We start from the raw sequence: 25294 nt of genomic DNA, 5'->3' as shown, positions 1-25294 counted from the left end.
TAAATGACATTTATTTTGGCAAAAGATTAATTTTTAACTTGGCAGCTGTGTTCAGACAGATTGTTGTCAGGTTATTACAGTGACTAACTGTGAAAGAAGGAGAAAATTTACAGAAGATTATTTTGTTTTTAGACCTTCAAACTTGCATTTCTCCAAAGAGGCAAATAATTTTGTCAGTGCCCTGAGACACTGGGTCCCAAAGACATTGCAATGTTTGCATCTTTGTGACCTGATTTCAATAACACCATATGTGGAGAACTAAAAATGTTCTTTAATAGAGGAATTCTTCAAATATACTCTTCAGCGGCTGTTTTGTTGGTAAATTGGACATTTATATTTTATATATTGGATTTTTTTAATAGCTTCAATGATTTTTCATCATCATCATTGTATATATTGGATATTTATACTCCTATATATATTTATGTAGGAGTGCATCATAGAGAAACATGGTAGTATTTAGGAAAATCTCTGAACAGAGAGCTTGGAGATATGGGGCCAAGTCTGTGAGAAGACCACTAACTGGGTATGGATTGTGCAGTTCCCACATCTGTAAGATGAGGGTATTTCAAAGTAATCATTAAAGTCCTTTGGTGAAAAGTCCATGCACCTGTGGAAAAGAGGAGGGCTTCTTGGAGAAGGAGAAAACTTCCACCTCTCCACTTAAACACTGCTTTGAGTTACTAGCAATTTTCCAGTTGATGATACAAAACATCAAGCCACAAATCAAATTTCTATCAAACATGGCAATAGGCTATAGAAACACCATAAAGTAGCTATAAACATCCCATCTGATTCTCTCTTATTTTGAAAAGAAACTCTAATAATTAAACTTTGAACTATGTAGAAATGACTAAATATAATTATTTTTAACCAGAAAAAGATGACCTAAGAAAATGAACTCATGTCTTGATTTCTTTTAACATAAAAAGCTCTCAGAATACATATGCTTTGCCAAAAATCTAAACTACAACCAAAATAGAAATCTATTTTCTAGTAAGAAGCAAGAGAAGATTAAAAGAACATAGAAAATGGTTTAAACATCTATATAAATTTTTTTTACAAATAGGCAATGAGATATGATGAGCGAGTTTGTTAAAAAGATTCTCACTTGAATGTCATAATTTTAAACTCAAGAAATGGCTTTTGTAGCTCAGTCGGTAACGAATCTGCCTGCAGTGCAGGAGACCTGGGTTTGATCCCTGGCTTGGGAAGATCCCCTGGAGAAGGAAATGGCAACCCACTCCAGTATCCTTGCCTGGAAAATCTCATGGACAGAGGAGCCTGGTGGGCTGCAGTCCATGGGGTCGCAAAGAGTCAGGCACGACTGAGCGACTAACACGAACACTAACTAACTTGATTTACACAAATCACAAGCCCAAAGCCATGAGCAAATTCTCTACAAGTCTCAGAGTGAGATGTTTAGGCATGGCTGGAAACTGATGAAGAGTAAGAAGACATACCTTGAAATCATAAGTGGCATCTGGGTTTTCATCACAGGCAATAACTTCTGGCGCCATCCAGTAGGGTGTTCCGATGAAGGTGTTCCTCCTGCCCACTGTTCGATCAAGCTGGGCACTGACTCCAAAGTCCACTAGTTAAGGGAAGACAAATGAATAGTTTGTGATCTAAGGTCTTATACGGTGATAAAATGAATGAGTATTTTTTTATTGTGGTAAAATATACAACATAAAATTACCATTTTAACCACTTCATAGCGGAGAGTGTTGTGGTATTAAGTACATTCAGTTTCCGGCGCAACCATAACCACCATCCAACTCCAGAACATTTTCATCTTCCTCAATTGAACCACTAAACACTAACTCCTCTTTCTCCCTTCTGCCCCAGGTGCCTTGAAAGCAACATTCTACTTTATGTTTCTATGAATCTGTCTACTATAGACAGATATCTCATATAAGTGGAATCATACAGTATTAGTCTTTTAGAGACTAGCTTATTTTACTTAATGTGATCCCTCAAAGGTTAATGCATGTTGCAGCATGCATTAGAATGTCCTCCCTTTTTAAGACTGAATATTATTCCACTGTCTGTAGGTGCCACATTTTGTGTACGTTCATCTGTTGAGGGCACTCTGGATGCTTCTTCCTTTTCACTCCTGTGACTGCAGTTAAATTAAATACATATATTTAGTTATTTTAGATTGGAGTATAGTTGATTTATAATGTTCTATTAGTTTCAGGTGTACAGCAAAGTGATTCAGTTATACAGATAGATTCACAGATCTCCTCTTTTTCAGATTCTTTTCCCTATAGGTTATTACAGAGTACTGAGAAGAGTTCCCTGTGCTATACAGTAGGTCCTTGTTGATTATCTAGTTTATATATAGCAGTGTACCCATGCTAATCCCACCCTCCTAATTTCTCCCTCCCCCACCTTTTCCTTTTGATAACCATGTTTATTTTCTATGTCTGTGAGTCTGTTTTGCAATTAAGTTGATTTGCATCTTTTTTTTTTCAGATTCCACACATAAGTGATATCATATGATATCTGTCTGACTTACTTAATTTAGTATGGTAATCTGTGGGGGTGTGTGTTAGTTGCTCTATTGTGTCTGACTTTTTGTGACTCCAAGGACTGGAGCCTGCCAGGCTCCTCTGTCTATGGAATTCTCCAGGCAAGAAGACTGGAATGGGTAGCCATGCTCTTCTCCAGGGGATCTTCCCGATTCAGGTCTCCTGCATTGCAGATTCTTTACCATCTGAGCCACCAGGGAAGCCCATGATAATCTCTAGTGAATGTATATGTTTAAATTGCATATACTAATATAAATGAATAAAGTACACCAATGAGAAAATCACAAGGAGTTATATCTGGTTATATCAGGGCTCCATGGAGGACCAAAAATAGGTGTTAAATAAAAGGCAAGCTTTGGACCATAAAGGAGAGTGTTTAAAGGATGCAAAGAAAGTGGTAATCAGCTAAGTTTTTGGAGTCAGACTGCCTATATTTGCATCTCATTTCTGACACTTATTCGTATGTGACCTAGTAGATAAATCTTTTAGAGGTTCATTTTCTTAATCCATAAAATGAGGATGCTGAGAGTCACATGGAGCTGCTATAATGTTTAAGTGAAATCATCTACCTTCAAGCATTTTGTACATGATCTGGAACATAATAGTCTCTCACAAGTAACTGTTAATAGCGATGAGTGAACATTCTGAGGATAGCTTATGTAGTCAGTACATATATAACTGCTTTCCCTACCTAATGTATGCTTTTGTTTTAAAAGGGAATATTCATGAGATGAAAGCTTGGTCCCAAATGCTAACTAAGAAAAAAAATGGAAATTATCTATTTTAACAAAAAGGCAAGAGCGAATGTTTGGGATATAAGCACAGGAGATATTTAAATCTCTTTGAAAAGAAACAATCATATGGACAGTGATTCTTTTCTAGAAGACAAATTGCATATCTTACAGGATATCTGTCAATGCATGCTCTTACTTATATACATCAAGCAGTCAAATGCATGTGGGCATTCTCTACCTTATCTGGAAAATCCCAGATTTATTGTGGGAAGGGCTCTAACGGAAAGGACCAGAGAAAAGGATTCCCTCACTGATAACTCTGGCAGACGGAAGTTGGGATGATCAATATGTGTGTAAAGTAGAATTTCAAGCATCCATTTTGTATAGGTGCCCTAGGTAATAATGAAATCGATGGAAACAGCACTTAAAATACAGGGGAATATAGCAGGAAATTCATTATTCTAAATGTGTGTGGATATTTTCAATTAAAAAATAAGTCATCATTGTTCTGTTACAGCAGCAACAACACAGACAAACTATAAGATATGGGAAACCGTTTCAAGGTCAGCCACTTCTAATCTAAAGGCTCTTTGCTTAAAAAACAAGCTCAGTTATTTCTACACATTGATTAAGCACATGGTTCTGCTTATAATATTGTATACCAATTCACTCCTGAAAGTGCTTTTAAAAAATGTTTTTTAAATAGGAAAAGAAACATGTTCATTTCCAGTCTAGGTACAATGACCTCCAAATACACAGTGATACATTTATGTTCATTATTTAAAAGGAAAAACAGCTGAAACAATCCTACCAATTCCTGTAATTCCTAGGCTCACTGGATTCTGTTCTTACCTAGTTTAACTTCTGCATTCTCAGTCAGCAAGACATTTTGCCCTTTAATATCTCGATGAATCACTTTATGCTGGTGCAGGTGACTCAGCCCCTGGAGTGACAGAGTCGGGAAGGGTTAATAGGAATATAAATCCAGGTGCAAAAAAACGTATTTTGGATGTTAATGATCCAAAAAACTTAAACTTACCCAGAGATACTTTCATTATTGTATTCATATCTTTCATGTGGTCATAATTCAAATGTAGCACAATATTCATTTATCCTAAGCTGCAAGCAACTGATCAGTATAAACTGAAATATACAGGCAGTCCTTACGATGCACGGTACTGCGCTGAATGAAACGCTTGCCTATCAACTCTGATCTCGGGTAACAAGGAACCACACAAGCCATGATATGACTGGTTCCAACATGCACATGTTTCAGCTAACAGCATTCTGAAAAGTCAGGACCACCTGTATGTGCCAGCTGGTACCCGGAACATCTACAGAGTCTGTACAGAAAACTGATTTAACAGAAGTCCCCACTTTTGGGGGCAATTTTTGAATTGAAAAGTTTAAAAGTTACCTTCTATTATATAATTTTAATTAAGCACAGTATTACTCAGACCAACCAAGAAATTTCCCATTATCTTTAACCAATGGCTCACATTAAAAAAAAAGGAAAACAGCAATTTTTATTTCTTTGTTAATGTTCACCACCGTCATTTTTAGTGCTTTATGATATTTGTGACTTTGTGCTCATTATGTGAAATAATTATTCAGTGACATCTCAACCTCATTGTGTTCCATTTTTCCATGAATTATCCTGACTTTGGCTTTTATGTGGTATGAGTTCTAAAAACAGACTTGTTCTAAGGTGGTTTCTCAGATACACTGTAACCTACAAGAATCTAAAAATGGCATACTGAAGTAAATCATATTATATCTATGCTTGCGAATGCAAGCATTGGATACCCAAGTGTTGTCATTTTTTATTTATTTTCTGTACTTTCCCCATGCACTGTAGCACTGCTCTGGTTGTAAATCAGGTGACCAGAAGAAGTGGGTCTGTTCATGGACTCTCTGTTCTATTTCCTTGGCCATTTGCCTATCCTTATGACAATACCACCCTGTCTTAACTACTTAGCAACTTTATAACAAGTCCTGAAAACTGGCAGCATAAATTTTTCACCTTTGTTCCTCAAAATTGCCTTGATTATTCTTGGCTTTTTGTTATTTTCATATGTTTAAAAAATCAGCTTGTACATCCACAAGCGTATCTAGAAGGATTTGAAGAGGCAGTTTATGATACCAAGGATCAGACTGGGGAGAAATAACATCATTACAATACCAAACATTCTAATTTATGTAATAGTTTCATGTTTTGTTCCCTTATATTAAGAAAGCAGAACAAATAAATAAATGTCAAGCAGATCTAGTATAGGAATGTTCAGTGGACATATAGCAGCCTCCTTATTAATAGCAAGAGATAAGTAAACTGACCCAAACAAACTAAAATATGACTAGTTATCTTCCTGAAGTGAACTCAGCAAATATGACACTGCTGTGCAGACTGTCTGACTCTGGAATTTGTGGACACAACTGGGCAGATGGGTACATTCTTGCCCAACTGTTTTGACTGATTTTAGAGGCTGTCTCAAAGAAACTTTTTAAGGTAAAATCAGTTAAACTAGGTTTTATGTACTAAAATGGCTAACGTCATACAAGCCTAAATTAGTTATACACTTTCACAAGTTGAAAACTCAAACAAGTGACCAAAATATCCTTAAACAATCCATCTCCTAAGTAGAAAACTATCTCTGTGATCTAAAATCAGAATTCCAACTGGAAACCCCATAGGAAATGAATCCCAGGTTAAGGGAAATCACCCAACTAACCCTTCCAAAGAGAGTGCACATGGCTTTTCAGTTTTTTTTGTTTGTTCAGTTTTTTTGCTCAGTTGTATGTGACTCTTGGCAACCCTATGGACTGTAGCCCGCCAGGCTCCTCTGTCCATGGGATTCTCCCAGCAAGAATACTGGAGTGGGCTGCCATTTTCTCCTCCAGGGGATCTTCCTGACCCAGGGATCGAACCCGTGTCTCCTGCATTGTCAGGCAGATTCTTTACCACTGAGCCACCCGGGAAGCCTATTCAGAATGGCTCTCCCTTCATAACAGCAGACCACAACACATACCACTGCCACCATCACTGTTAGAATAAAGCTCTAAGGAGGTTTCCGACATGGATTATGGAATGAATTAGTGGAAAGTCAGTGTAAAGTTCAATACCTCCCAAGGTTTCCCATGTTGTCACTTACTCGTAAGATCTCCCTGCAGATGTACGCAATCCACTCCTCCTTCAACGTGTTACCTTTTGTGTTCTTGATCAGGTCAGTGACAGAGCCTGCACCACAAAACTCCATCACCAACTGGCAAAGGAAGCAAATAGGCCATTATTATAATTATACTTCAAGACTTCCACTGTGTTAAGAAAGTATAAGGTATCCAGTTGGTTGCTTTGGAATGCCATTTCTGCAAAGAAAAAGTGATCATAAAATGACATATAAAACAAATTTTTATCTTTATTTTTTCCTTCAAATGATAGATTTTTTTTTGATGTGGACCATTTTTAGAGCTTTTATTGAATTTTGTGACAAATATTGCTTCTTTTTTTAATTATTTGTTTGGCCTTGAGACATGTGGGATCTTAGCTCCCTGACCAGGGATTGAAGCCTCATTCCCTGCATTGGAAGGTAAAGTCTTAACCACTGGACCACCAGGGAAGTCCTGGAAAGATTATTTTTAATTTTCCAAACTGAAAATTACAACTGGAAATTGAGGAAAATCTCCATATTCTAAGTGTGTGTTTTAAATGAGGGCAGCTAGGTTGGTTCAGATGGAATTGAGACTATCCTTGTGGTTTTACTTAGTGGTCAAGCCCATCTTTCCTACAGAAGTAGGCTCATCCCCCTCTCTGAAAGAGCTGTGGTTGTCTAGGCAATCCCAAGCCAGAACAATAGAAGTGCACATTGTTTATGCTATTGGTTTGTAAGTGGCACTGTAAGCTGTCAGAGTGAGGACTATCTGCTTTTAATTAACTTCAGCAAATGTTCCCAAGAGGCTGGACATATCAGATAAATTCACTAAACAATAAGCCCTAATTTAGCACCTTTCATCCAGAAAGCTCCAAGTTCTCTATAAATATAAACTCATTACAGGACTCGGCAACTTTATAAAATAGGCAGAAAATAAACATCTCCCTTACTTAATGGCGAAGTAGAGACTAGAAGAAAAAAAGCAATCCATCTGCTTTTACATTCATTTTCTACATTTAGAAAAACACATCCATTTCCATACATTCTCCCTCTTCTTCAAAAGTCTTCAGCAAAAGTCAACTTATTAGGTACCTTTAAACATAATTATAAGAAAAGAGTTTAGGATGACTAGCAATCAGTCTCTGATTTGACACCAGAAACAGAACTAAAATAGAGACATAATGAAATCACATTGATGATTTTGGCTTTGTCCAAATGTGCATTCCTAACATCAGCACCACGTCACCAGGTCCTAAAAGATAACCCATCAGGCTGCAAAAAATCTCTGGGCAAAAAGAACATTCTCTTTTTTCCCCTAAATGCCTAGGTGAAACTAAAAAAATTATTTTAAAAACTCATAAAATTAGTTTTCTGAATGAGTTTCCAATGTCATTCTGATTTGTCTTCTTATGATTTTATAAAGCATAACAAAACTCTCCACTCTTCTCCAGAGAGCTGGTGAAAGTACACAGATCGATCAAGGGCTCTTGTAAAGAAATTTGAAAAGCGCCACACAAGAGCATGCTTCAGCCCCTGCAAAAACCTGTAAAATTATCATATATGAGAGCCAGGAAGCTATGAAAGACTATAAGATCATGCTAGAAAAGATCAAAGAGTCAACTTTAAGAGGTCTCACTGGCCAAAATGGGATAATCTGAGAATCAGAAGCAACTGACAAAGAATTAATCTCAAAAATATAAAAGCAGCTCATGCAGCTCAATTCCAGAAAAATAAACGACCCCATCAAAAAATGGGCCAAAGAACTAAACAGACATTTTTCCATAAAGAAGACATACAGATGGCTAACAAACACATGAAAAGATGCTCAATATCACTCATTATCAGAGAAATGCAAATCAAAACCACAATGAGGTACCATCTCACACCAGTCAGAATGGTTGATATAAAAAAGTCTACAAACAATAAATGCTGGAGAGGGTGCTGAGAAAAGGGAACCCTCTTACACTGTTGGTGGGAATGCAAACCAGTACAGCCACTATGGAAACAGTGTGGAGATTCCTTAAAAAACTGGAAATGGAACTACCATACGACCCAGCAATCCCACTGCTGGGCATACACACCAAGGAAACCAGAATAGAAAGAGACATGTGTACACCAGTGTTCATCGCAGCACTGTTTACAATAGCCAGGACATGGAAGCAACCTAGATGTCCATCAGCAGACAAATGGATAAGAAAGTTGTGGTATGTATACACAATGGAATATTACTCAGGCATTAAAAAGATGCATTTGAATCAGTTCTAATGAGGTGGATGAACCTCAAGCCTATTATATAGAGTGAAGTAAATCAGAAAGAAAATCACCAATACAGTACACTAATGCATATATATAGAATTTAGAAAGATGGTAAAGATAACCCTGTATGCGAGACAGCAAAAGAGACACAGATGTAAAGAACAGTCTTTCGGACTTTGTGGGAGATGGCGAGGGTGGGATGATTTGAGAGAAGAACATTGAAACGTGTATACTATCCTATGAGAAACAGATCATCAGTCCAGGTTTGATGCATGAGACAGGGTGCTCAGGGCTGGTGCACTGGGATGACCCTGAGGGATGGGATGGGGAGGGAGGCTGGGGGGCGGCGGTTCAGGATAGGAAACACATGTACACCCATGGCTGATTCATGTCAATGTATGGCAAAAACCACTACAATACTGTAAAGTAATTCGCCTCCAATTAAAATAAATAAATAAAACTTTTTAAAAATAATAATAACTGCAATGTCTTGAAACACACGGAATATGCTTAAGTAAATGCATTAATAAAAACATCCCCTCAAAAAGAATATAACTGGCACTGTTTGAAGAAACTGAAGAACTAATTTCTTATACTTAAACTGGTAAATAAAGGGGAAAAAATCAAGAATTTACACTGCCTTTCTTTTACAAGTTTTACTACCATGATTACATAATAAAAGAGCTAAAACTTTTCTTCACAAAAACAATATTTCATCTGATAAATGAAAAGGACATAATGGAATTAGAATATCACTATTTCACAACCTCTGATAAATTAGTGGATTTAAGCACGAATCATCAATGGCTGCTCGAATAAAAAGAAAGTAACCAGCTAAGATTTATCTTTTGATTAGGGTAACATAACATCACCTAAGCAGTAATCATGCCTAAAACAAAGCAAAACAAAAACCCCAAACTAAATCTGATCAAGCATCTAGTTCCAGTTACCAGTTTATAGGAAATTAAGAGGACTGAGGAGCAAACACGTTACATGATGGGGATACAATCAATAAAACCTAGGATAAAAAACGCCAAAGAGTAAATGGCCCATTCGCTTCAACAAATATATATAATGAAAGAAGAAGAGATGGAAGGGAAATCTGTAAGTTTAATAACATTTAAAACAGTCTACTAACAAACTGCAGTGAATGCAACTTATCTGGACACTAACATTTTTTTAAAAAGCTGTTGAAATTTTTGAGAACAATCTACAGTCTAGATATTTGCTGACATCAAGGAAATGTGGTTGACATTTTTTTAAGGGTGATAATAGTATTGTGGTTATGTGAAAAAATAATCATATTTTAGAGAAGCATCCTGAAGTATCAATACTAAAGATAAAATGATATGATGAGAGTCTCTTCCACAAATGAGGCTGGGTCAACTGGATATCCACATGTAAAAGAATAATGTTGAATCCTTACCTCATATCACATACAAAAAATTATCTCAGAATGAATCAACGATGTAAATATAAGAACTAGAACTGTAAGACTCTTAGGAGAGAACAAGGGGTAAATTTCCACCACCATGGACTTGGCAATGGTTTCTTAACTTTGACACTAAAAGCACAAACAACAACAAAAATAAGTAAAAGGAGAGAAACTGGATTTCATCAACATTAAAAATCTTGCGCATCAAAAGACATTATCAAGAGGGTGAAATGACAGCTCACAGAATAGACAAAACATGTGCAAATCACATATCCAATAAGGGTCTAGTATCCAGAATCTATAAAGAACACTTATAACTCAACAAGAAAAATATAAACAACACAATTGAAAAAGGGGTGAACACCTGAATAGGCATTTCTCCAAAGAAGATAGACAAATGACTAACAATCACGTGAAAAGATGCTCAACGTCAACAGTCTTTAGGAAAATGCAAGTCAAAACCACAATGAGATACCACTTTACACCCTTTAGGATGACTATAATTTAAATTAAAAAAAAGTAAAACAGAAAATCATGTGTTGGCAAGAATGTGAAGAAATTAGAACGCTCCTACATGGTTGGAGAGAATGTAAACTGTGGCAAACAGTTAGATGGTTCCTCAGTAAGTTAGAAATACCATTTATATATATTATATATATATAAATACCATAATGGTATATATATAAATATATATACCATTTATATATATATAAATAAAAGAAATAGCATATGACCTAGCAATTTCACTTCTAGATATATACCTACCCCTCAAAATTGAAAACGTGTGTTTAAACAAAAACTTGCATATGAATGATCAAAGCAGCACTGTTCACAATATACGAAATGTGGAAATAACCAAACTGTCCATCATCACAGATGAATAAAATATAGTATATCCATACAATAGAGTATTGTTCAGATATGAAAAGGAATGAAGTACTGATGCATGATACAATGTGGATGAATCTTGAAAACATCATGATATTAATACCTGAAAGAAGCCAGAAGAAGAAAGCTGTATGTTGTATAATCCACTTATATGAAATATCCAGAATCGGCAAATCCGCAGAGAACGGAAGCAGATTAGTGGTTTTTCAGGGGGAGGGAAGAATGGGAGCTGCAGCTTGAGGGGTAGAAAGCTTCTTTCTGGGGTGATAAGAAAGTTCTGGAACTAGACAGGAGTGATGGCTGCACAACATTGGGTGCTTAATCTCACTGTTATACACCTTAAAATTATTAAAATGGCAACTTTCAGGCTATGTGCATTTTACCAGACTTTTTCTTTTTTTAGAAAAGATGAAATTTGTTTCAAAATAACAGAAGGGAGGAAGTAGATGAGTGTATAGATGGGGCAGGATTGACAACTGGTTGACGATTGTTGGGGCTAGTTTGGGGCACATTATACTGTTCTCTAGTCAAGGCTATGGTTTTTCCAGTGGTCATGTATGGATGTGAGAGTTGGACTGTGAAGAAAGCTGAGCGCCGAAGAATTGATGCTTTTGAACTGTGGTGTTGGAGAAGACTCTTGAGAGTCCCTTGGACTGCAAGGAGATCCAACCAGTCCATTCTGAAGGAGATCAGCCCTGGGAATTCTTTGGAAGGACTGATGCTAAAGCTGAAACTCCAGTACTTTGGCCACCTCATGCAAAGAGTTGACTCATTGGAAAAGACTCTGATGCTGGGAGGGATTGGGGGCAGGAGGAGAAGGGGACGACAGAGGATGAGATGGCTGCATGGCATCACGGACTCGATGGACATGAGTCTGAGTTAACTCCGGGAGTTGGTGATGAACAGGGAGGCCTGGCGTGCTGCGATTCATGGGGTCGCAAAGAGTCGGACATGACTGAGCAACTGGAATGAACTGAACTGAACTGAACTGAACTGAACTGAACGGATACTGTTCTGTCCATTTTTGCATATTTGGGGGATTCTCTATAAATACAAAGTTAAAGAAAATCCTATTTATGTAAACTGTGTTTCAACAGCAGCAGGATGGACCAAAGAAACATCCTTGGGTAGAGAGAGAACATTTTCTTCTAGAGAGCAAAACATGTTTGTGTTCCTTTTCCAAATCCCATTTTGAAAAGCAAGTGACCATACCCCCTACAAGTGCATCCACTGCTCCTGCATCTGCTGGAGAAAATGCCCCAGCGTTGAGCTCTATTAGGCCACGTAATTACAGTTCCCAAGGAAAGCAGTGGAAGCCCACTGACTCCAGTCTTTCAAAATTAGATTGGACAGAATACTTTCAAATATTCAGTAGGAAACAATCCCGTGCTAGCCAGGCACTAATGTCAGTGATTTCTATAATTTGCTCCTCCATTCAGCTCCAGCTGAAGGCTGCTAAGTTCTTTTCAACTCACTATGGAACAAAATGATTGTTAAATTATGTAATGGGATTTTTTCTTTTTTTAAAAAAGGAGAGAGAAAAAAAGAAACGAGCATTTGCTAGCAGTTGGTTCCCGCAGCCTCACAGCAACACTGATAATCACTGCCACTGCACAGTGGGGACCCTCCTTCACCACAAGTAACCTCATCACATTAATAAACAGAAACAGGGCTCAACATGCCAAGCCCAGCAGCGATAAGTCAATAACTTCACATCTTGCAAAGCAAGAAATAATGCATCATTAATATTTTCCCTGAAAGGAAGTCCTCAAAGAGTTGACACTGGGGCAACGATACTTGCTAACATTTACTGAGAATCTACCATGTGCCAGGCACTGGGCTGAGTGGTTTGCACTTATTGTTTCATTCATTTTGCTTCCCCTCAATTCCCTTTTCTTTATTTATTTGGAAAAGAAGCTTAGTTTTGGTCCCCAGCCTTATTCATGGTATATATACTCATTAAGCAACTAGAGCGGGTTGAAAGCATCATACTTTCTCAGTTACTAGCTATATGACCTTGGGCATGTTCCCTAACTTCACTGGGTTCAGCACTCTGCCACCATCACTATTAAAACAAAAGCATCAGCCTTACATAGTTGATGTGAACACTGTCTTACAGAATATAAAGCTTCTGGTAGCCAGAATTCTCAGATTCTATTATTTATCCATTCTTTGGTCTGTTTGCCTTTATTAAAAAAAAAAAAAAAATCCAGCTTGGAAGACAGCATTAATAGCTTCCCAAGATCCACTTCACTTGGTTAGGAAATGGCTAAAAGCGCACCTATAAAGGGCACTGGGCGCGTGTGCTTCTAAACCTTCTATTAATGAAAGAGGACCAAGGACGCAGCTCTTTTTCTTCAAGCTTGTATCACACAGCAAGAAGACACACAGGTGCATCCCAGGACACTGGAGCTTTTTATTCGGCAGGTTGGAAGACGGTGGGAGACGTTTAGAAAGAATCTTATATTTGAAATTCTCACTCACTATCACCTACATAACTGGGTCAGACAATGAAAATACACATGCATGTCACTTGGGAAGACAGGAGGAAGGTCAAGTTGAAGGTGAACACAGAACTGCGCTCAAGCACGATGGGGGCTGGGCCGGGGCCGCACCTGGAACCGTGTCAAGGAGAAGATATTTAAAAAGCAGCACAGTGTGCATAGTGCAACCCAGTTATTAGGGAAAAGGTTGCTTGGGTTGTCGAACGTGGGAAGCTATTTCTATCTGAACTAAAATGATAAAAATTTTAAAACAAAGAGTTCTAGCATATTTCACAATTTGCATGGTTGTTTATCCCTTTTTTTTTTTTTTTTTTTGGTCTGATGAGCAGGAGGTTTTCTCTTAGAGCTTGTGGGATAAGGAGGTTGTTTTCTTTTAATGCCCTCCTGTTCATTCTTCCTCCTTCAGGACAGTACAGAAGTCAAGGCTCTCTGGCCTCAGCGGATCTCAGATGGAGTGTCCGAAGCACTATCTCAGCCCTCCCTGAGGTCACCCCCTAACTGGGAGGGGCGTGGGTTTGGAATCAGCAGATGTGGTCACTTTTAACTTGCCCTTTCCAACCCTAGTCACCTCTGAAAGAATTTTAAAAGGTCTATTCTCAGAACCAGCCTAAGAGGCTTAGGATGATTTCTGGGGTCCCAAAGGTATTAACTTACTCGCTAACAAGAAACAAAGTTTTAAGCTATTTTAAAACTGTGGGACTAGCCCAGACTGCCTTGACAGCAACATATTAACCCAAATGTCACTAGTCAGTCACCCACAAGAAGAACGACCACTAACAGATTCCTTCCCTTTTATAGTAAAAGAGGAGATGAGAGAGAGGACAGGAAGAGGAAGGAGCAAGGGGATGAAGGTCAGCCTAAAGTGAAGAAAGTCTGCACCAAGGGCCTCCCTGGTGGCTCAGTGGTAAAGAATCCACCTACCAATGCAGGAGATGCAAGAGACCTGACCTGGGTTCGGTCCCTGGATTGGGAAGATCCCCTGGAGAAACAAATGGCGACCCATTTCAGTATTCCTGCCTGGGAAATCCCATGGACAGAGGAGCCTGGCAGGCTACAGTCCATAGGGTCACAAAAGAGTCGGACATGACTCAGTAACTAAACAACAACCGCACCAAGCGATTGCACAGACAATCTAAGAAAAGGGAAGGAAGATAAACTTCTAAGAATTCAAAAGTCTGCAAAGGATCAGCCCTATTGACCTTGAAGGTCCAGAAACATCAGCAAGGCACAGGATATTTGTATCATGTGTAGCTGGGAACAGCCACAGATCCCATCTGCATGATTTACAAAGGTGTAAATAAAACCCAAACTCAGTACTTTGTTACAGAATGCAGCTTCATTTGCCAAAGGGAGTTTAAGTCGCACAATAATAAAAAAAAAATGTGTGTACAGAGGTACAACAATAGCTGGGTTTACATTTATCATTTCAATCAACTGATGGAAAGGTAAAGCAAACTGTTTTGCCGTAAAGCAACAGCAAAACTGTTGGCAATTTCAAATTGGGAAACCAACTGAGAAACCTAAACAGGTTTTTGCATTTATTTTTAAACCAGCATGTATTTGGGGAAACAAAAACTCCTTTGGCTTCTGAATTATATTTTTAGACTCGAAAAGAGAATGCTTATAACTACATATTCTAAGTGTTCCAAAGATAAAAAGATGAGCCCCAATGATGTGAAATCTCAGATTTTGTCAATAAAGTTTCTGGATATGTATTTTGAGAATAACAATCAGAGTTTGAATGTACTAAGCCAGCTGGTTTTCTTAGCAACAAGAAACCTGCCCAACTGATAGCTAGAAACGCTCTGTGGTCGCCCATGTCTAAGGAGAGAGCCGTCTCAGAGTTAGCATGGTAGCATTCAAGGAAAGAGAAGTTAGCTGCCTCCTGGATTTGGTATCTGGTGCTCAAATTTCTCAGAAAGCACACAAGATCTTCTGAAGGGTATATCCTATTAGAGATAAATCATAACATGTCCATTTGAGCCTTGGATCAAATCAGACTAACCTCAAAGGTTATATGAAATTTACAAGTCTCCCTCTTAGAAAGAATTTACGGGTAGTGACAGGGGAACAAGTTTTCAGAAAAGTTAACAACAGAAAAAGGAAAAAACAACACTGGCTTTAGAAGACTTAGGACTCACGACTAAGAAACTTGGTAGTTGAGAATTCTGAGAAGTGTAATGCAAATAGGAATATTGCCGTTGACTCAAAATTAATCTAGAATAGGAACCAGAGGGTTATGTAGACCATTAACAGAGTAACTTTCTGCAAAGTTGATTCAGTTGTATGTGTCCAACTCTTTGGGGGCCTATAGACCATAACCTGCCAGGCTCCTCTGTCCATGAGATTCTCCAGATTGCTATGCCCTCCTCCAAGGGATCTTCCTGACCCAGGGATGGAACCCTAGTCTCTTATGTCTCCTGCATTGGCAGGTGGGTTCTTTACCTGGGAAGCCCAAAAGGAAGCTTAGCAGAGGATGGTTGCTGAGCAGAGAGAGTAACTTTGGGCATACATCAAGTCTACCTTTTGCTAAGGTAAAAAGCAGTTTAGGCACAGTTCAAATGAAATTCATTAGAATAAAAAAAGAAATCATTTTCACACTCTTGTCACTTAATCACCCATTAATTCATAAAAATGGCTCCATTAAAGCTGAACTCAAGCTCAGTTGCACAGTATTAAATCAGGTGTAACTTTAGCTCTGTGTTTGTATTTAAGTAACTTACATTCGGTGTCTATAGCTCATGCAGTGGGGCAGCTCCAAGACTGGGAAACAGTGTATAATCACTCTTCCTACTATTTACTCAGTCTTAAAATTTTCCACTCACAAATAATAAGACTCAGTTACTTCTCCAGACAAATAACCTAGGTTGAAAATACGAAGGAAGGGAATTCTTTAGTAATAAAACTAAAATAAAGAATTTAGTTTTATTTACATGTGTCCTCAGTCACTCAGTAGAACCTGACTCTGCGACGCCATAGACTGTATCTGCCAGGCTCTGTCCATGGAATTCTCCAGGCAACAATACTGGAGTGGGTTGCCATTTCCTTCTCCAGAGGATCTTCTCAACCCAGGGACTGAACCTGTGTCTCCTGCATTGGCAGGAGAATTCTTCACCACTTGAGCCACCATCTTACTAGACCAACCTACATTTTGGAATCTAATCAAATTTATTTCCTTTTATAAGATATTCTAGCCCTGTGATTGTTGTGGTGGTATCAAAAGAGATGGCAAAATATGTGTGATTTTGCTTTCTAACTTGAGGAAATTCGCCCGTTTAATAGACAGGCCTTGTCACTCCCAGTGTCTGAAGGGCATGCAGCAAAGTGGAGGGCCTCTCTTTGCTGAGACGGAGCAGAATGAGATGGCCGTGTTGTGTGTCAGGGCGCCTTGTTTTGGAGAGATTGGAATCTTTATTGAAAGAGCTCCCTTTTTTGATTTCCGGATCAGGCCCTGAGCAGTTGATAAGGGAGAATTACTTGGCCATTATCAGAAGTAGTTGTAATTCCACAAAGAGCTGGGACTAAACAAGAGTTTATCTCTGTGACAAGACTGATAGAATTCACACAGGTTATAATTCAATCAGACACCTAAAACAGCACTTATATTGGCTGGTGGCATATGTGCAAACTTCTGGCCTCCAGCCACAGCACAAGAAGTACCTGGGGAATAGTTCCTGTGGTCTGAAAACTAGGAATAAATGTTAGAGTGCTACTCTTGGTTGCTACAGGCTCTGTCTCTATTTAATCCATAATAATATTTTTAAAGAAATGTAATCCTAAAAGAATGCCATTAACCCAAAGAGTCAACTCTCTGTGACCTTTGCAATTATTTGCTAAAACACTCCCAAAGGGTTTAATGTACTTTTCAAAGTATATTTCTAAGACCTAAGAAATACCATCTTTGTAGCAGCAGCTAACAGGTCTCGCTATCCTCTCGGAAAGCTGGGGAAACTGAAAATTTTCACGGGAAATTTTCATGAATGGAAATGAATAGTGAACTCAAAAATAAATTTGTTTAGGGGCTTCCCTGGCGGTCCCGGTGGTTAAGACCCCATACTCCCACTGCAGGGGGCTAAGATCCTGCACGCTATGGGGTGCAGGCCCCTGCCAAAATACAGGTTTAAACACAAAGCTTCAGTCCTACTTGGAACACCAACCTTTGACCTATTTTTTGCAACTTCTGAAACTATTTTACAAATAAAAGGAGAAGAATGCAGGGTTTGATTCTAGCATCAGGCAGCTTGAGGTTAGCTAACACACTGGCTTCATCACCCAGTAGCTGTGAATCCTCAAGCAAACTTCTTAAGTTCTCTGAGCCTAATTTCCTCATCTGTAATAAACTGGGGATAATGAGAATATTTAATTTGTAGAGTAGTTATGAAGATATAGTGAAATAATATGACAATGCAAACAAATATATGACTGCAAATGTTAAGCAGGTGATAAATATTACTTGCCATTGTTGTTAACACAGAATGCCTGTGGTTTGACGAGTCAGAGGCCTTGGACCCAGTACACACTATTATATTCTATAACCAAGTTTGCATCAATATTGTGATCTGGTACTAATTTCCCAACTATTATGTTCTGTTCTGCCTTTAATTTTCTACAAAGAAAGAAAGTGAAGTTGCTCAGTCGTGTCTGACTCTTTGCAACCCCATGGACTGTAGTCTAGCAGGCTCCTCTGTCCATTGGATTTTCCAGGCAAGGGTACTGGAGTGGGTTGCCATTTCCTTCTCCAGGGGATCTTCCCAAGCCAGGGATTGAACTCGGGTCTCCCACACTGCAGGCAGACGCTTTACCATCTGAGCTACCAGGGAATTTCTTATCAAATCGAACAACTATAAAAAGAAATGATGCTCTTGTACCTATGAGATATTTTCATAGCTTTGTATTTTCATCCTCAGTGACACAGAAGCTGATGGACTAGCTAGTGGGGACGGTCAGAACAGTCCTCTGCATGGGCAAAAAAGGGCATCTGACAAAGGGGAGGTCCCCTGCTTCCAAGCAGGATGTGGGGCCTGAAGCTACTGTGTTTTGCCACCAGCATCTGATTGCAAGTGGGAAAAATGGAATGTGAAGGCAGGGGTCCTCCCCACGTGGCCCGTGATCACTACTTACAAATGCCCTTTTGTGAACTTCAGGAAGGGGACTGGCTTGCTCCAACAGTTTCCTTCCTGGTCCTTCCTGCTTCTCCTCAGGCCCCTATCTGGCCTACTCTCAACCCAGCACCCAGAGGGACTCCTTCACTCTGTGAGTCAGATTCTTTCCCCCACCCCCTTCAAAACCCTTGAGTGGCTCCCACCTCACTCGGAGGGAAAGCCGACATCCTGCCAATGCCCTGTAAGCCCTTGCCTGATCTGGCCCCATCTCCCACATCTTTTGGTCACATTGGCCTTGTCGATAATCCTGAAAACACCATGCCTGGAGTGCTCAAAGTTATTCACGAGGCGGTTCCCCTGGCCACTGCAGCCCCTATCTGCATCCTCATTAGCCTTTCCCTGCTCTTCTAGGCATATGCACTTTCAGCTTTTCGAATAGTTTTCTGACTTAATACGATTGTGGTCTGTAGCAAGAATGTACACTGCGTGCAACTAGGGGTTTCCATCAGTTTCGTTCACTGATGTTTCTTATCTTAAGTGTCTAGAAGAGTGCCTCACGCCTAACAAGTGCTTGGTATGTATTTGTTGGATGGATGAATGAGTGGGTGAACAGATGAACACATACGCACGCAAGCTCCTGGTTCCCAGCCACCACAGCCATCTCCACGACAAGAGCAATGGGCCAGGGTAAGAACTGGCAAGCAGTGACTCATTTCTAGAGCATCAAACCTCCTGTTGGTACCCTGCAGATGCAAACAGGCTTGCTGCATCCTCCCACTGCCAATCTGAAAACGGACTGCAAATTTTGCTCATTTAAAACAACAACTTCCAATGTCTTTCACAGAACTTCAGGCCAAGCTACATGGTCATATTTCAGGATGTCTGCATTCTTATTCTGTGTCCATCCATTAATGCGCTCGGAGGCTCTGAGAAAGAAATTAGCTTCACTGGGCTCCATAAAATAAATGACAGCTAATTTTTTTTTCCAGCTTAAAAAATCTCAGCTTCTGGAAAAAAAGTTTGACCTGTTTGACCACTCCTCGCCTTCCTCAACCAATGCTTTACAATATATATGCCCAAATTTTAATATTAATAGCTCAGCCTAATAAGAAAACTACCTGGTCTGGCCCATCTCACAAAAGGAGTGATGTTAACAGCTAGGTGTGACTCATCTGGAAATAGTGGTGCTACCTCAGGTGATAAAATGGAGGTGATTCGAAAGCTATATTAACACTTTCTTTTAATCTGAAGCCATAGCTCTGACCAAACTAAAAAATGCCTCTGCAGACAGTATCAAAACAGCTATCATTCTCCTCTTGTCATCTGCTGCAGCTTATGGCACGGCAGGAGTCCTTGCTAAAACGCTAGATTCTTGGCAGTATAGAAGTCCTATGGGAACACAGAGATATTCACACTCATGCCATCTCATCACATCCTCCTGAACCTATAGGCCACGGGGAAGCTGAACTTTCAAAAGTACCTGTAGCAATTATCAGTTTGAACCAACAAAAATAATAGCAACCAAGTGTGTACCAATAATATTGCTTTCATTCATAAAACAACTCTTTTGTCAGCATCACATGCCCAGCCCCTTCCTGGTGTTTAAGACACTGAGATGCAAAAGACACGTTCCTTGTCCTCAGAACTTGTCTTTGTAAGGTGCAAAGATAACCCAATGAGAAGCAATTAAAAATGACATGGTGGCTCAGTGGTGGGGAATCCGCCTGACAAGGCAGGAGACAAGGCTTCAGTCCCTGACCGAGAAGATCCCACGTGCCTTAGAGTAATTAAGCTCGAGTGCCACAACTATTGAGCCTGTGTTCCAGAGCCTGGGAGCCTCAGCTACCGAGCCCGAGTGCTCTGAAGCCCGTGCTCCGCAACAAGAAAAGCCACAACAGGAAGTCCTCACACACAGCGAGAGAGTGGCCCCTGCTCACTGCAACTAGAGAAAAGCCTGCATAGCAATGAAGAACCAGCACAGCTAAAAATAAATAAATACACATATTTTTAAAAGACATTGGAAAAAAGTCTCAGAAATTAAATTACTGAAATTACTACCCAGAAACAAACATCTTCAATGTTATTGGTGCTCACTATTCTAGACATCCCCATCGTAATATATGTGTACATATTGGTCCTTTTTCTTTCTTTTTTTGGAAAAAAAATGAAAATGTGCTATATCTAATCATAGCCTCTAAAAAGGCTCTAAAATATCCTTACTATAATTGTTCATGTTCATCCATTTGTAAACATAGATCTACATCATTTTAACTGGTTGAGTATTGTCCCCTAATGGATTTATTTAAGTGATTCCCTATTGGTTTGCATCTATAATAGATATATTTTGATATAGTTAAATTTAGGATACATTCCTGTATGTGAAAATATTGAGTCAAAAGTAAGGCATTTCCTTTGGGAGATTAAATATAGATAAAGATATATCTCTGTGTGTGTGTGTGTGTTTTCCAACTGTCCTTAAGTAAAGTTGTACCAACATTCATTTCTATAAGCAGAGGATGTGACTGTCCATCCTGAGTATATCATTTAAAAAAAAAAAAACCTTTGCCAGTCTACTGGATAAGAAGTGGTATCTAATTCTTGTTTTCTTTTGTATTTATACTGTTAATAAGATTATACTTTAAAAACATCTTTATTGGTAGTTGATATTTCTTATTTTTAATTGCTGCCTTATCTTAACTCAGTCTTTCCATTAATCATTTCACGTATTTTCTTACTGATTTATAAAAACTCTTCATCTTTAAAGGCTACTAAATTCCTTGTCATCAAGTGGTTAAGCAAAAATACAGGTTTTTTCACCCCTCAAAATGAAGATAATAATGTCTACCTCAAAGAGCTGGAATAAATGATAGAATTCATAAAAAGAAAATAATGTGGTGGGCATTCCTTGGCAGTCCAGGGGTTAGGACTCAGTGCTTTCAATGCCAAGGCTCAGGTCAGGCCCTGGCTGGGGAACTGAGATCCTGCAAGCCATGTGGCACAGCAAATAAATAAATGTAAACATATATATATATATATATTTGTGTGTGTATACACATATATATTATAATACAGCATGGTACCTAAAGTATAATAAAAATTCAATAAAGGTAGCCACGTTGTGGGGAAAAAGAGAACTTAACAATTAGCTTTAGAGATGGTCCACATTAAGTGATAGAAGACAGACAGGTATTCAAGGAAATGAGAGAAAACGTTGGCAAACACAATGTTATGGAAATTATGGAATAAAGGACAAGTACCTACTCAAACTCAGTAATTAGGATAGAGAAATGAAACATTCAGTCTTGGTGGTTTTTTAAGTAAGAAAAGCAAATGTGGACAGTCCTACATACCCAAAGTTGGTCATCCATGCCAGGTGGGTTCTTTTTGATAAAAGCACCATAGTATGTAGCTATATTCCGGTGATGAGAGTATTTCTTCAACATGTTAATTTCTTGTTTGATTTCTTCCTCTTCATCCTGTGTTAGAACCATAAATATTCTGTCATGAAAATCCACTGTCTTTAGTAGGATTCTATTTTTCATAACCATCTATATCAACTATGCAAAAATTTGAGTTTTTTCTTCTGTGGTAGCAAACAAGCATTATTATCATACTACTTGACTTTGTCTCTTGACTACAAAGGACGAATTTACAAGACAACACATGGGCAGTTGAAAGAGGTCTTCTGTTTGTAGTGCAAACCAATACAGTATGCAACCTGATAATAATAAAAAAAAAATTCCTCATCTTTTCACCTGGGAGAGATCAGGGCAGACTTGCTATTGAGATAAACCTCATTCTAGGCCTCTGGGAAATTTGTCCATCAAGTACCTATCACTGATCATACTTGGTTCAAGGAAGACTAAGAAAAGTGAAAAGAAAAAAAAAATACAGGCTCTTCAATTTAAATTTTGTTAGGTTCATTTTCTTTGAAGTCTCCTTTTATTGAAGTCCCCAGTGGAAGATTATGAAAGTCAGATGGGAAAGGAAGCAAGGGTAAGGTCTCTCGATCTGAGGATGTTCACAAAGCAGGAGTACCCATCTCACCTTCAGGAAAGCACACATGAAAAGAAAGGGGACATGCGGTAGCGCCACGGATGTGAAAAGAAAGAACCCCCCGGACAGAGTAAGTTTCAGGATTCAGACTTCATTCATTTTGAGTTTCAATTCGGAGTCCACTAACGTGAGCCTTTTTTTAGAAGACGTGGCATCACTAATGAAGGGTGTGCGTGTTCTCCTGTAATTTTATTTTGATGTGTACACATCAATTGGACTTTTAAATAGCATTTTATTTTCGAGGTTGGTAGAAAAATTTCTGAGCCCAGGAAGTTTGTTTTAGATGCAACAGTAAGAATCTCGGAGTATAAGATTTTACATCACCATTACCTGAAAGAACACTCACAGAGTGTCCCTGTCTGTATTCTTGCCTCCTCCAGCTACTCAGTCTCAACAATGCTGGGCCCTTCTGTAGTCTCCCATGAGTGTCTTCTTTCCCCTTTCTCTTCACATAATTTCTACTCATTATTCCTGATTGAGTTTAACGGATACTCCTGAGGGATGTCTTCTCCAATTCTCTTGGGTAATGTCAAGTCTCCCCGCTATATCTTGTCCACCCCCAAAGCCGCACATTTGTTGGTACTGGAATAGAGGTAAGGGTAATCCTGAGTCATAATTGCCCTTGGTCTTGACTCTCTTCTCCATGGGCTGTAAGTTTTCCTGCCTCCAAATGTCAGTTCCAGAGCCCCTTCCCCAGTAAAGCTTTCTGATCTGCCTGACATGCTTCTAGTCCCATAAATCATCACGGATCTCTTCCCTTGCAGCACCTACCAGAACGGCAATCCACATTTATCTATTTAAACATTTGACTGAAGCCTCTCTTCCCTTATCAATCCATAAAAACTATAAACAAAGAGAGCCTTCCTGCTTTAGCTCTTTATCATATCCTAGCATCAAGCAAAATGCTGTGAATAAATATGAAAAAAAAGTGAATACCTATAAAACGTCCAACCACTTACAGTAGCCTTCCTTATAGCTTGAAAGGAATTGGTAAAAATAAGAGGAGTGGTGAAATGCTGGCACTTTCTGACCACACAAAAATCAGTTTTCCTAAAAAGTGATGGAGATTTGCAAACCTAGGAGAATGAAGTATATTACATATCACATGGCCTATCCAAGTCAAGGAGTAGGTAATCTCAAAATAGAACATGTGCTTGGGATGCTGAGCTAAGAAGAAGCACGTGGCCTTAACACTGGAAAGGAGAAGAGGAATGAAGGGCTGGGAAGGAGGCTGGGGGAGGGGATGGCACACTGCTGACCCAGCAAATCTTCCCTGTGGCCATCAGAAACTGCCTATATCTTCACCACAGGTATAAGGAGAGAATGACCTTCACAGTCCTTCAACTTGCTGCACGCTCCTGCAGCAGACCTCAAAATGTCTGAGGATCATGCATATTAGCTATTTTAAATCCACCACGTAGGGCCAAATAATCATGGATGAATGTAGGATGGGAGCAGATGTACTTTGGGAAAGCCTAGATACAAGGGGGAGAAAACAGGGTTTCTGGGGTGACCTGGCATCTGCTTTCAACTAAAGGGACAAGTAAATGAGACAGTAAAACATCAATCACTTTCCAGCAGCAGTGAGACAGGCTCAGCCTGGGTCATTCTTACTGAGAAGCTGGGCTGTTCTATGAGAATTTGCTCTCCTAGGTTCTCCACAGGACAGCGGCTGACGTGGGGGAAGCAGAGAAGGAAAAGTGCCCAAAAAGCTGACCATATCATTAGGAAAACAAGGACTTATGAAACAGTTAAACAGCAGTGTAATTCAGTATAAAATTAAATCCAAAATAAACAGTACTGGGAGACCAGAATGAAATCAGCACATCCTCCATCACTCTGCAAAGGTAAACTGAGGCAACAAGATAATGAAGAAGGCATATGCATTGAGTCAAGAAAACGAGGGGGAGGGGTCAGGTGGGGTGCATGTCCAGTTTGGGCCCCACTTCTTTCTGGCTGTATGATCCCAGGAAAGTAACCTACCTTTTAGAGTCTATTTTTTCTCATTTATATGGAGATATAGATGGCAACCCACTCCAGTATTCTTGCCTGGAGAATCCCAGGGACGGGGGAGCCTGGTGGGCTGCTGTCTATGGGGTCGCACAGAGTCGGACACAACTGAAGCGACTTAGCAGCAGCAGTAGCAGCAGCATAGATTTTATAATAGTATTATTACATGTCCTAATCTTTTGTGAAAATTAAATGAAGATGTGAAAGTTATAAAATAAAATACAAAATAAATGTTATTATTAATCTTCTCAACCAAAAAATAAATAATAAGAATAAGAGGTCAGGAATATAAGTAACTTGAATTTTAGGTTTAAATTGCACTGTTGCAAACACAGTTACAGAACCACTGTGGGTCATGGTGATGTAGCTCTAATATAGAACCCTGAGCGTGATCTTATACTACCTCCTAAGTGAGTAGGCAATTTATCAGGCCTTCGGGGCTACTGTTTATCCAGATTTCTAGACTAGGGCATTGATAGCCGTAGTGAAACTACGTTATGCAGTGAAACTGAAAGGGAGGCACTTCTTATGACCATAAGAACTCATTTAACCCCTTCACAAGCAGTCTGACCTCTTACAACATGGCCTATTGAAGAAGATGGGTTATGAGGTTTTCAAAAGGACAGACA

At 39.1% G+C, this 25294-nt stretch overlaps 1 protein-coding gene across 15 annotated transcripts in view; it reads right to left on the bottom strand.

The window, feature by feature from the left end:
- The window catches only part of TNIK (TRAF2 and NCK interacting kinase), a 402112-nt gene that overhangs the window by 129146 nt on the left and 247672 nt on the right, over positions 1-25294 (bottom strand). For all 15 annotated transcript variants that reach the window (XM_069560230.1, XM_069560234.1, XM_069560249.1 and 12 more), the window contains exons 4-7: positions 21950-22075; positions 6418-6528; positions 4121-4211; positions 1464-1594 (exon numbers count right to left, since the gene is read on the bottom strand). In XM_069560230.1, the coding sequence (XP_069416331.1) occupies positions 1464-1594; positions 4121-4211; positions 6418-6528; positions 21950-22075 (459 nt within the window). The remainder of the gene's footprint in view (positions 1-1463; positions 1595-4120; positions 4212-6417; positions 6529-21949; positions 22076-25294) is intronic.

This window comes from Ovis canadensis, chromosome 1 (assembly GCF_042477335.2).
Source record: "Ovis canadensis isolate MfBH-ARS-UI-01 breed Bighorn chromosome 1, ARS-UI_OviCan_v2, whole genome shotgun sequence".
Lineage (NCBI taxonomy): Eukaryota > Metazoa > Chordata > Mammalia > Artiodactyla > Bovidae > Ovis > Ovis canadensis.
Note: the sequence above shows the minus strand (reverse complement) of the source record. Positions and strands in the feature narration are given on the sequence as shown.